The 13,173-nt window shown below is 56.4% G+C and overlaps 2 protein-coding genes across 4 annotated transcripts in view; one reads left to right on the top strand and one right to left on the bottom strand.

The window, feature by feature from the left end:
- The first annotated feature begins 463 nt into the window (after positions 1-463).
- LOC144950744 (uncharacterized) lies at positions 464-4,096 on the top strand. The gene has a single exon (XM_078880816.1). The coding sequence runs from the start codon at positions 464-466 to the stop codon at positions 2,279-2,281; it is 1,818 nt and encodes a 605-aa protein (XP_078736942.1). The 3' UTR covers positions 2,282-4,096.
- A 227-nt stretch (positions 4,097-4,323) lies between these two features.
- EDC3 (enhancer of mRNA decapping 3) overlaps positions 4,324-13,173 on the bottom strand; it is an 11,899-nt gene continuing 3,049 nt past the window's right edge. For 2 of the 3 annotated variants that reach the window (XM_078881023.1, XM_078881022.1), the window contains exons 3-9: positions 12,967-13,110; positions 11,925-12,061; positions 11,008-11,307; positions 10,287-10,479; positions 9,308-9,461; positions 8,378-8,592; positions 4,324-8,263 (exon numbers count right to left, since the gene is read on the bottom strand). In XM_078881023.1, the coding sequence (XP_078737149.1) occupies positions 7,819-8,263; positions 8,378-8,592; positions 9,308-9,461; positions 10,287-10,479; positions 11,008-11,307; positions 11,925-12,061; positions 12,967-13,110 (1,588 nt within the window). In that variant the 3' untranslated portion in view covers positions 4,324-7,818. The remainder of the gene's footprint in view (positions 8,264-8,377; positions 8,593-9,307; positions 9,462-10,286; positions 10,480-11,007; positions 11,308-11,924; positions 12,062-12,966; positions 13,111-13,173) is intronic. The other variant, XM_078881024.1, reaches the window with a different exon arrangement.

Raw genomic sequence — 13,173 nt, 5'->3', positions numbered from 1 at the left:
CGTAAATAATCATGCTTTTATTTTGTATGTGGAGAGATTTTTCCTGCTCATGTTTTTATTGTTACACGACTAATTGGAGAAATGTTCATATTTTGTGTGCATGTGTATCAGTAGGTATGCGTTATCTATTATACATGACGAGTGCTTTTGACGATTATCTGAACTTCTCCAGGGCCTCCCCCGAAGTCGATTTGCTACTTGTGTAAACATTGGCTCCATGGAGACAGCCGGTCATGGTGCTGGCCGCCCCAATCCGGCCTTTATAGGTGCCACTCGCTAACAGCAAATTTCTGTTCAAGCCATACGCTAACGGAAGGCCGTATGCACGCTGGATGTTTTGTTCTCTGTGGTAGCCACTTCCACCTCTGCCGCTGCTGCATAGAATCACATGGAGGAGGTGGTGAAGGAGGAGATGGTGAAGGAGGAGATGAAGGAGGGGGTGGAGGAGGGGGTGGAGGAGGGGATGGAGGAGGGGATGGAGGAGGGCGTGAAGGAGGAGATGGTGAAGCAGGAGATGGTGAAGCAGGTGGTGAAGCAGGAGGAGGAGGAGGGGATGGAGGAGGCGGTGGTGAAGCAAGAGGTGGTGAAGCAGGAAGCGGAGGAGGAGGTGGAGGACGGGGTGGAGGACGGGGTGGAGGACGGGGTGGAGGACGGGGTGGAGGACGGGGTGGTGGACGGGGTGGAGGACGGGGTGGAGGACGGGGTGGAGGACGGGGTGGAGGACGGGGTGGAGGACGGGGTGGAGGACGGGGTGGAGGACGGGGTGGAGGACGGGGTGGAGGAGGGATACTCGACGCCGTCCTGCGCCAAGCGGTACCAGTGCGACCGGTGCCCCTACGGCACGGACCAACGGAGCAGCATGACCATCCACAGGCGGACGCACACGGGCGAGAGGCCCTTCAGGTGCGAGGAGTGCGGCAAGGCGTTCGCGCAGTCCACCACCCTGCACAGGCACCGGCGGACGCACACGGGAGACCGGCCCTTCGCCTGCGAGGACTGCGGCAAGGCCTTCGCGCAGCGGACCACCCTCCGCAAGCACCGGGCCACGCACGCGCGCGACGCCCCGCCTGCCTGCGGCGTGTGCGGCAGGCGCTTCGCCCGGCCGGGGCATCTCCGGCGGCACGCGGAGACGCACGCGGCCGGCAGGTCGCTGGACTGCGCCGTGTGCGGCAGGGCGTTCGCGCACCTGGGCCACCTGCGCGTCCACGAGCGGGCGCACGCGGGCGACAGGCCGTTCGCGTGCGGCGCGTGCGGGAGGGCCTTCGCCGACGTGGGGAGCCTGCGCAAGCACCGCAGGATCCACGCCGGCGGGAAGCCTTACGAGTGCGCCGTCTGCGGCAAGGCGTTCGCGCAGCCGGGCTATCTCAGGAAGCACCGTAGGATACACATGAGGCGGAAGGTCCACGGGTGTTCCTTCTGCGGCCAGGTGTTTGCGAGCCCGGAAGACCTTCGGAGGCACCAGGAGACGCACACGGGCCCGAGACCCTACCAGTGCGCCGTGTGCGGCAAGAGCTTCAAGCGTTCGAGGAACCGGAACGCTCACGAGAAGGCCCACGGCGGGAAAATAGCGAGGTTTGACCACCGCGGAAGAGGAGGACCCGCGGCGAGCCTGTCCCTCGCGGGGCGAGAACCGGCAGGGAACCCTGGTCCCGAGACGTGGCCAGCGGCGCAGGAGAGCCGCGGGGACGATGTCACTTCCGCTCCGAGGGGAGACCATGGTTGTGGCCGTGGGGAGGGGTTCGGGCGCCCCGTGGTCCACCCGGGGTGGACGGCCAACGGGGAGTCGGCGCGGTCGTCTGACCGGGAGCTCGTCACTCGCGGCAGGCCGCTGGGAGAGCTCCGTGAAGCGAGAGAGGCGGAGCGAAACGGCGCGCCGAGTCCCGCCGCCGTCACCGCGCCGGTGAAGCGAGAGCCTGGAGAACGCGACGGCCTCGCGCCGGTGAAGCGAGAGCCTGGAGAACGCGACGGCCTCGCTCCGGTGAAGCGAGAGCCTGGAGAACGCGACGGCCTCACTCCGGAGGCCGTCAAGGGAGAAGCAGGGGAGGGGCCCGGCTCCCAGACGGAGCGCCGCTGCCCCTCCTTCGCCGTGGCCGTGGTGAAGCGCGAGTTGGGAGCCGGCGACGACTTCGCGACGTGGCCCGGCGTCAAGGTAGAGCGCGCGGATGAAGAGGGTTCTGCCTCGGGAGCGGACACAGATGCGGGCGACTTCAACCTCCACACGCAGCCCGAGCGGGTTGAGGTTGAGGTGTGGATAGAGGGTGGCGGGAGTGACATCGAGTAGACCGAGTTTTTTTTTTCTAGATGTAAAAGTACCACGACATGTTGGTTATGGTAAGGGGTGGATACCCAACTCAGATAAAACTTAAAACTATTTTTGTGTTACGACCCCCCCCCCCCCCCCCTTAATCTCCCCGTCATAACCGCCACTGTTATTTTTCCCTCTTAATATTCTCATTATATGGATTTCACTCATTCCCCATTCATCATTGTTTCAAAGAACAAATGTGACCTAAGGTCTTCGCTCATTTACCAGCTTCACATTCCCTATTGCCGTACATATACTGGAGCAAGGGCCTTTTCTATTGATGCCCCCAGGGTCTGGAATGCTATCGCCAATAAACTGCAGCTTGGATCACTGTGAGATCTTCACTCAGAACTGCTCTAGAGGAGTTGTACACCCCGAGCTGCCACTGCTATTCAGAATGGCCTGAAATCAAATGTATTGTTCTGGACGACCGCTGCAAAGTATTATCTTGAGTTTTGATTATAGTGTGCTGATCTTTAAAGGTGGATTGAAAAATGTTGATACTGCTACTGATGCTCCTGCTGTTATGGAGTGACTCATGCTGCCAGCTGCAAAGTTTGGTCTTACATGTTATGTATATCGTTTATTGTTACATTCGAATCACAGTTCCTATGATCACTGTTACATTGTTTTTATAGCTTTATTTTGGTGATTTTGTAAAGGTTTTGGTTTGGCCATGTTTGTTTGTTGTAGTACAGAGTTAGCCTGATAACTTTAATCTAAATTGTCTTAAGGGTGCTGCTTATTGTTTGACTTGCATCCCACTGGGATTTTTGCACACAGCGTTGAAATGCGGTGCTTTTTCTGGAAGACTTTGCCGTTTTTTCCCGGATTTTTCTGTTGCGTGTAGTCACTTTAAGATGTTCCTTGTTAATGTTTTTGTTTTGTTGCGGTTGCACCCGAGTCAAGAGCCGCATGGCTCGCAGGGTTATACCTAATACATGAAACTGAAATGAAATCATTCATTCACTCCATTCGTCATCATTTACTGCCACCAATTTCACTTTCACGGAATTCACGCATCACAGATTTGCCCCTTTACTTCATCTATTTCATTTACCTCATCTCCACCATTACATCCATATGTACCGTTAATTGTGTAAAGTGCCTTGGGTAAGGTGCTATATAGATTCCTTTAAGATAAGATCGCTGTGGTGGTGATGCCTCCTTCATATCGATCTGTGTGATAAGGGTTTCTATGCGAGTCTGGGTCTCTATACAGGTCTGGGTCTTTGGGTGAGTATGGGTCTGAGAGTGAGGCGATGGGTCTGTCTTTTTCCTCATGTGGCTTTTGATGATGATAAGCCGTGATTCTCCATGGAGGTGATGTGCCAGACGTTCGTGTCAGGAGTAGCAGAGTGGCGAATCGTCATCGATGCTGTGGTGACGATGCCGCCGCCTCCATATCTGAGATTCGAGCATCGATTCGTCCTGTGGTTCTGTCCTGGGTGGGGACCACAGACGACACCGCACACTGCCCGGAGAGTTTACTATTTTCCCATTCGTGAATCAATCATCATCGAGTATAACCACATCAGCTGCTGCTGCCGCTGCCGCCACTGCTACCATGATTTGTGCAGTGGATGTGGTTCAGGGTTGTGGCCCAGCAGCTGCAGGGTGGAGATGAAAGGCCAGGGATTTAACCTGCACCATCTTCTTGTTCACGCCGGCCTTAACGTGTTTGTTCGCGCTCTTGCTCGCCTGCCTAAATGTTTCGCCCGTAATTTTTGTAAAACCCTTCAATAAACGAAACACGGTTACGTGAGCAGAACATGCTACCCCAGCCTCTCATCTGGATGAAACACTCATGCGTTTAGAACTGCTTTTTGTGTGTTTAGTTTGATTAGCACGGTTGGCTATGTACGGTGCGAAAGAAGTTGAACATGTACGTATGTTGAACTTCTTTTGCACCATACAGAGGTGCGGGGGGAGGATGGACATCAAATGAAACACCAACATACATACTATACATACATCTGCAATACTGTCAAACCTCAAAACACAAGACGAGATTCTGTGATAAACGCATGAAGAAAACATCTTTATTTTCGCTGTAACTGACAGTGCTCAACAATGGCAACAGTAAAATTCAGCGTAGCCAAACATCACAAATCCTTCGCTTGGCATTATGGCAATTACCATCGCCGATCTTCACCCATTTGGGTGCGGGTGGGGAATAAAAATGAAAAATGTTTGCTGTATGAACATTCACGACACTTAAGTTTGATATGTAAACTGTGGCTCCCTTCCTAGGTACGGCAAACAGGCACTGCGCATACTCGGGTGTCCAAATAAATGCCACAATTTTTGTCCCGGATTTTTTATGCTGTTGTCGCTGCTCCAATTGGATCACGATTGTTGCTATCAGCGTCGCGACACGAGACTAAGCAACGATTCGTAACTCTCACAGAGCAGTGCGACCCCTCTGTACTAGAGAAGGGCCCACAGAAGTGGATATCACAAAGCTACTTCCGAATTCTTCAAGTGACATTTGTTCTACACACACACAAGGGAGGGCAGCACTTGCCCCCTCTACTGCTGTTCGTTACGTAACAGTCAAACCGATTTTTGCAATCTCAGAGCTAAATTTGCAGCAAATTAAGTGCAGAACCAAATTGAATGCGATGTTGTTGTTGTGTGTGTGCAGTAAATGGTGACCGAGCTGGGACCATCGATCCAAGAGGTTTTTGTTGGATTGGACGGCGTCAATATAAATGTGTCGTTAAACCCGCCACCACCCGACACAGCCAATTAGTCAGGTTTGTCACGTAAACAGAACGTGCCAATTAAGTTACGATATCAGCAAACCGGTTGTGTGTTGGAGATTAAACCCTCAACACGTGCGGTGGTGGGGCTGGTTGTACTTACCAGTGAAACGTCGTATTCGAATTGTCAATGTTGTGGGTTTAATCTCCAACACACCGGTGTGCTGAACGAGGAACTGGCACCTTCTGTTTACGTGACCATCCTTACTCATTGGCTGTGTCGGCTGGTGGCGGGTTTAACAACACATTTATATTTACGCGATCTAATCCCAAAAAAAAAGACCTCCTGGATAATATTGGTCGCAAAAGTCGACTACTACTACTGCGTGTTAAACTGACGCCATCAACTCGCCACAATGGAGGACCCAGGTTAATCACGTTCAGCTGCCTGGATGAGAACCCAGGAGCTAATGCCATGGAGTTAAATGCCACCCAGCGATTATAGGTAATCTGTACCCAACATGGGGGATTCTCAGGAATGATGGCCTAAACAATAACCGTACATGTGCGTGCGTCAACACGTGCGTCAACACGTGCGTCAACACGTGCGTCAACACGTGCGTCAACACGTGCGTCAACACGTGCGTCAACACGTGCGTCAACAAGTGCGCACTCGCGTACCCCACAGCGTGCAAGGAAATATGCCCGGACAGAGCACCCCCATTACCAACAACGTATGTACATGTACAGCCCCACCCCTCTGTCAACCTACTGCTGGATGAGGGCCTCCCCCAACCACACCCGTGCATGTCAAAGGGGGAGTCATTTGACCATCGCCGTGCGGGTTGAGGGTGGGGAGTACAGATGTGGATGCATAGTAGTACAGGAGCAGCGCAGCAATGGGTTTGTGTTGCAATGGCCTCCCGCCGCCCTCACCCACGTTGCCCAGCAGCAGCAGCAGCCTATGACGACCTGCCGTGCGTGGAATTCGAGCAGCTAAGCACCACCCTGGGGCACCACCCCGGGGCCCAACCCCCCCTTGCTGAGCTTCAGGGAACTGGCGATATTTGGCGCATCCTGGGTGCTTTGGTCACCAGACGCCGCGCGTATTTGAGCCTCTCGTCCGCTGTACACCCCAGCCACGCATTCTCACCGGCACGCGCTCGCAAACTTCGCTCGATGAACCGAACTCGATAAAACGCAACTTCAACAAAGAGAATCAAACAACTTTACCCATGAAGCCCCGGACCGTACTCCGTGACTTAATCTCTCTCTTGCCCCCATAACCCTGCCGCCCCCCCCCCCCCAGTTTTTCCCATGTCAGGGGCTGGGGGGGCTGGGGCGCCTACGTCACTGGACGTATCGGAGGTGCGCGATGCGGACCGCCACAAACGCGTGGGGACCACCGCTTCGAAACGGCCCGCGGAACGATACTGAACCGTCAGTGCGAGCTGAACTAAGCGCCGCGGTGGCTAGGAGATGTTAACTACCTCGCCTGATACACAGGAGGTCGTGGGTTCGATCCTGACCCGGACGCCCGCTGTATATTTGGAGTTTGCGTGTCTCTCTCCCCGTGGTCACGTGGATTTTTGTCTGTGTACCTCTAGTTTTTCCCTCCACATTTAGAATCGACATCACACGTTTCATAGTCATTTGGCTGCTATGCATTTCCACATAAGCCTCTTCGTTGAGCTATCATTTGTGATAGCCAAGTCGCTTCTGAGAAAGCGCTGTACAGCTCAAGTGGGCCTTAGCTGGTAAAATACAAATGTAGTTCTAGTTGAGCTTTAGTAATCGCGTACAAGGTAAAGAAGGGTAAAGGTGCAGCCCTGCAGCGGCTTGCGGAAGGGGCCTCCCACGCGAGCGAACTCTCATCGAGGGTGACTTTGGCCTACTCTTTCATGCCGGCCAGATGTCTCGGAAGAGGTGGGAGTAAACCCACGCTTCCCCCCCATCATCGTCACACGTGAAATGAGTGAGAAAGTTCTATCGTTATTCCAACTCCCGTGCCGGGATATTATCTACGACCTGGAAACGCCGTGACGTCGCTCCCGTCACTGAGGGCATCTTGCAGTGATGGGAGTGACCGAGGAGTGTGTGTGTGTTGTGGGTGTGTGTGTGCGTTGTGTGTGTGCGTTGTGTGTGTGCGTTGTGTGTGTGCGTGTGTTGTGTGTGCGTGTGTTGCGTGTGGTGTGTGCGTGTGTTGCGTGTGGTGTGTGCGTGTGGCGTGTGGTGTGTGCGTGTGGTGTGTGCGTGTGGTGTGTGTTGTGTGTGTGTTGTGTGTTTTGTGTGGGTGTTGTGTGCGCGTGAACGTGTGGCTGCCCCCTGAATGTACGTACGTACATTCCGCACGTACCCAACCGTGCTAATCGGAGGTATGTAATCGGCTTAAATCCGCATCCGGTAAGATTCCTCACCCCTGCCTGATCTCACGAGACCTGCAACACGTGACCACCACACTCAACGGCTTGCACACACATAGACAAAGCTCCCCCATACAAGCTCAACAGAATGTTGGGGAAAGTGCTGCAAGCGAGGGCGTGTGAAGGCCGTCACGGCACACGAGGAAGTGGGTGGCCAGCGCCACGCCCAGCCACCTTTGTCTCCTCGGTGGCGATGTTTACACGTCGCACCAGGTATCTATTTCAAGCCGAGTTGACCTAAGGGAGGTGCCAGGACCGGTTAAAATATTTGACGCTGTCGTCAGTCGTGAGCGGGAATCGGAATTTGGGGTGCCAAGGTCCGTAGCTCGGTGCGCGAACCGCCGTGCGACTGCTCCCCATCACGCGCACACACACAGACACGCGCTCACACTCGCACAGTCGCACACACGCACAGTCGCACCGCGATCGCTTTTACGTGCTGTGCAGCGGAATGACAAACTTGCAGCCGAAGGGCGAGTGATAGGCAATGCCCACCTCCTCGAACACCCGCACGGGGATGCCCACGTCGCACAGGTACACGCGGCCCGCGCCCTCGCCCAGGCTCGACGGCAGGCCCGGCACGAGCGACCACTTGGCCGCGAACGCGACGCCGCCGCCGGCCTCGCCGGGCGCGTCCTGCGACGAGGCGGCGGCGGGACAAGCCGGGGGCGGCGGATCGACGGCGAGCAGCGGGGCCAGGGTGGCCGCGGCCCAGGCGGCCGCTTCCCGCGGCGGCTTGAGGCGGCCGAGCGGACCAGCGGCGGCGGCGCTCTCGTCGGGGTCGCCCAGCAGGCACTCGACGACGAGGTCCACGGCGGCGCCGGGCAGCTCTGAGGGGAGGGGGCGACACGGAGATTCCCTCTCGCGGACTCGGCTTCACCTGCCTCGGGGCGGGGGGGGCGGCGGGGGGACGTGGGGGGCGGCGGGAGCCCGGCGCTCCTTACCGGCGACGCTGCCGACGCACCGGGCCGTCGTCGTCCTCTCCAGCAGTCGCACCTCCTCGGCGAGGCCTCCCGGCGGCGCTCGCGGCACGAGCGCGACGACGCGCACGTCGCGGTTGGCGAGGTGGCGCGCCACGCACGCGCCCTGCGCGCCGCGCCGGTGCGGCCCGCACAGCACCACCACCGTGGGCCGCTGATGCGAGTTCTTGGGGTCCATGCTGCGCACGCGTGTGTGGGCGGGAGACACACACAGACGCACCCACGCGGGTGTGAGACGCACACACACAGACGCACCCACGCGGGTGTGACACACACACCCACACGCGTGCGAGGGTGCAACACTCTATCCCATACTGATAGGTGATCTTAGCCACTTCATTGGGCTATCATTTGTGGCCAGGTCGCTTCTGAAAGAGCTACATAGCTCAGTAGGGCCTCACCTGGTCAAATAAAAATAGTCTGAGATTCGTTTTTACTTCGCTGTACCCTCTTCTCGCGGCGAGCCAGGGTCACGGCACTTCACGACGTTTTGTGCGATCCGCCAAACCTCGCTGCTTCCACGGCGCCAGATTACAGGCCACGTGCCGAGGTGCCACCCGGTCCTTTGTATTTTACTTTCCAGCGCATTTGTAGATTCTGGACATCGGTGACAAAGAGCTTCATAGCACAACGGATTCCTCCAGTATAAATAAATATTCTGATTCTGAGATTAAAGTTGAGTTTGTTAAAGCCAGAGCAGAGGATGAGTCTCATTTGCAAAAGTGACCTGGGTCACCGGAATAAGCAATAGCGTAAAACAACGAGCAAGTGTGAGAGTATGTTAGTGAGCGCGAGTGTGTTAGTGTGTGAGCGTGTGAGCGTGTTAGTGAGCGTGAGTGTGTTAGTGTGTGAGCGTGTTATCGAGTGAGCGTGTGAGTGTGTGACCAGGCGCACCGGTTGGAGCCCCCGAGCAGGGACAGCGCCATCTGCGTGGCGCACACCCCCAGCACGTCGCGGCGCCGCTCCGCCGTGAGCCCCGCTCGCTCCGCCGCTCCCAGGAGCTGCCGGTGCAGCGCTGGGCTCACGCTGGGCACCACCATCCCCGTGTCTCAGCGCCAGCACACGCACGCACGCGCGGGTACACAGACAGAAATCCCCTCTATAGCCTGAACAGACTGTTGAGCAAGTGCTGTTAGCGAGCGACACTTACGAAGGCCGGCACGGCACACGAGGCGGTGGGTGGCCAGCTGACACACACACACAAAGACAAAGATCCCCCGTGTAGCCTTAACAGACTGTAGGGGCAAGTGCTGTTAGTGAGCACCTATGAAGGCCGGCACAGCACACGAGGTGGTGGGTGGCCAACACCACAACCGGCCGCCTTTGTCTCCCCAGTGGCGATGTTTACACACTGGACCAGGTATTGGTGTGTGCGAGTGTCCACGTGTGCCATGCGTGAGTGTGTGGGGAGCGGTAGTGTAACAGTCACTGCGCTGTGCTACAAACCCGGCAAGCTGAGATCGATTCCCGCTCATGTCCAACACCAGTGATGATTATCTGAACCGGTCCTGGGCCTCCCCTAGGTAGACTCGGCCTCAAAATGAGTACCTGGTGCTGTGTGTAAACATCGCCACCGGGGAGACAAAGGTGGCCGGGCGTGGTGCTGTCCACCCACCAACCTCTCATGTGCCAATGTCGGTCTTCATAGGCGCTGCTACTCACTAACAGCACTTGCTCCAACAGCCTGTCAAGGCTATACGGGAGGGGGGCATCTTTATCTGTGGTGTTCATCGTGGTGGTGGTGTTTGTGTTTACGTCGTCGTCGTCGCCACACCATGTGGCCGCAGGCTGTGGGATGTCCATCCTGTCAAGGCCATACGTGGTGGGGGGAGTGTACCTGCGTGTGTCTTAGCGCGCGTGTGCGTGTGCGTACCTGTGCAGTACAGCTTGGGCCCCGGCTGGGGCACGTCGATCCTGTGGAACTCGCCGGGAGCAGCGGCCGCCGCTAGGACGTTCTCGTCGTGCCGGTACTTCTGCGTGTCGGCGGGCGGAGTGCCGCGAGCGCGCACCGCCGCCGCCGCCCCGTTGGCCTGCGCTGCCCCTCCGCCGTGGTGCATCTCGATTTCCTGCAGGCAGAGGACCGCTTCAGATAATCGTCACCGGCGTTGGCCGTGAGCGGGAAGCGAACTGGGGCGTCACCGTATAGCCTCTTAGCGCGCCGTTGGGGCAAGTGCCGTTCGCGAGTTGCAGAATCAGAATATTAATTTATATTGGGGGAATCCGAGGAGCTACAAAATTATTTTTCACCGACGTCCAGTAGGACCTGTGAAGGCCGGCACGGCGCACGAGTGGGTGGTGTGGGCAGCACGGTTAGCTACGTACGGTGCAAAATAAGTTCAACATACATACGTAATGCAGCGCGCTAACCGCTGCACCACCGCTCTTCATAGACGAACGCGAGTGTAAAACACCGACTCGCAGTACGAGACGCACAATTTATACATCACGGAGAGGAGCAGGCGACTGCACTGGACCTCTGCTGCTCGCTGCACACGTACGTACGTATACTGAACTTCTTTAGCACCGTATGTAGCCAACCAAGGCAGTCGGAGGCGCGTAGCGACGAAGCCTTTCAAAACGACCCAAATTCATACCACCCGCGGTGCCGCCCCTCCACGCGCTGCCCAGGCTCAAACCGCCGCTTAGCTCGGCGGCTCGGCACGCTGGTGCGGCGCCGGCGCGCGGCTCCGGCACCTGGAAGACGGCGGCCTTGTCGAACAGCGCGAGGTTCTTCTCGAAGTCGAACTCCGTGTCCAGGAGGTCGTCGAGGTCGTCGGCGAAGCAGTCCTCGTCGCGCCCAGAGCGCCGGCCGCCGCCGGCGGCGGCACCGCCGCGGCCGCCGGCGTTACGCTTTGGGGTCGTGCCCATCAGCGCCTGCCGGTTGCTCGACGACCCTGCCGCACGCGGACCGTCACCCCTCGCGTTCCCGGTCACGACTCCACGCCGAGCCGTCGGTGTGCGACGGCCGTCGCTTGCGGTCATAAAAACTGTGAATAACTAATAAGCCAACTAACCACAATAATAATGGGTGTGAAATATTCTCAGACTGCATGAAACCACTCCCCCCCCCTCTGGTCTTCGCACGAATTTAGCTCAAGTGTTTTAAATGGCGTGCCGCGAGCCCTGTGTTGCATGTCCAGTGTGCTGCTGACCATTACGCTAAACTATTTTTTATTTTACCTCTCAGTTACGTCTCTCTCTGTCAGAAGCGACCTGGCCACAAATGATAGCTCCACGAAGTGGCTTATCAGCATGTGGAAACTTTTTGTAGTCAAATACTTTATAAACACATGTTGAATCTAAATGTGGAGGGAAAACCCGGAGAAAGATCCACACGACCACGGGGAGGACACGCAAACTCCAAATACACAGCAGCAGGCGTCAGGGTCGGGCTCGAACCCACGACCTCCTGTAAACCAGGCGAGGGAGTCAACATCTCCTAGCCACCGTGGCGTCTCCCGCATTCACGCCGACTGTGTGCAGTGCAGAGCGAGTGAGCGAAGGCTCTCACAGGAGTTGTGTCGGCGGCGGAACCCCTTGGAGGGTGTGGAGCCTGGCACATCTGTGTGGGCGCGCGAGGATGGCGGCTGCTGCTGCTGTTGCTGCTGCGATGAGGAATCGACGGCCTCGGCCTCCCGCTCCCCTCGCCTGCGTCACGGCATCGCGGGGACAGCCAGACGGCCCGGTCAGAGAGAGTGAGAGGTAAAGCCATGAGCTAATTCATGTGCGTATTGAACTTCGTTCGCACCGTACGTAGCCAACCGTGCTAATCGGAGGTGCGGCTCCTTAATGTATGCTCAGCACAAGGAGGAATGGAAACTTTTGTCATTCTAAATACCACTCTCAGATCCTCAAAAGAAGCAAATGGCTGTGTCGGGTGGTGGTTGGTTTTAATGACACATATATTTACGCGATCTAACCCAAAAAACCTCTTATGGATGATATTTTTACATTCAATACATTAACTATGACGGCCTCGAACCTCTGCAACGTGCAACAAATGCTAAAAAGTTGGGACACACCAACATGTTCACCCACTTCCCTCCCCCCTTAACTCTGCAGCTTAAAAAAAAGAGGCTGCATCTCAGTAAATATTAATCGCCGAGCTGCAATATTTGGGCTTGGTTTCATTCAAACAGGTGGTCTGGTTACAAGAACAATGTCATAACAGCATGTGCTGGGCATGTGTGTCTTTGTGTGGTTTTGTGGTTAATGCGAATTTAGGGGAGCGGTAGCGCAGCGGTCAGCGGGCTGCGCTATGAACCCGGCGACCCGAGTTCGATTCCCGCTCGCAGCCAACGTGACAATTATCTGAACCGGTCCTAGGCCTCCCCTAGGTCGACTCGGCCTCAAAATTGGTACCTGATGCGATGTGCAAACATCGCCACTGTGGGGAAACAAAGGCGGCCGGACGCGGTGCTGGCCACCCACGAGCTCGTGTGCTTTGCCGGCCTTCGTAGGTGTTCGCTAACGGCATTTGTCCTAACAGTCTGTTAACGCTCCACTGTGGGGGGGGTGGTCCTTGTCGTATTTTTGTGGTTAACGCGTGGTACCTGGCAATAGGGTGAGAGGCCGACTGGGCACCGTTGGTCATCGCCACAGGTGCTGTTCCGTTGTGAAGCGGCATCTGCGTGTGCTGGAAGATCGCAGGATCAGGCGGCAGCTCCAAGATCTTCAGCTCCTTGATATCCGTCGCACTGCGGGGGTAGAAAAAGAACAGACAACCAAAGTGTCATCCACATATCTAAACCAAAAGGATG

Source organism: Lampetra fluviatilis, chromosome 59 (genome assembly GCF_964198595.1).
Source record: "Lampetra fluviatilis chromosome 59, kcLamFluv1.1, whole genome shotgun sequence".
Lineage (NCBI taxonomy): Eukaryota > Metazoa > Chordata > Hyperoartia > Petromyzontiformes > Petromyzontidae > Lampetra > Lampetra fluviatilis.
Note: the sequence above shows the minus strand (reverse complement) of the source record. Positions and strands in the feature narration are given on the sequence as shown.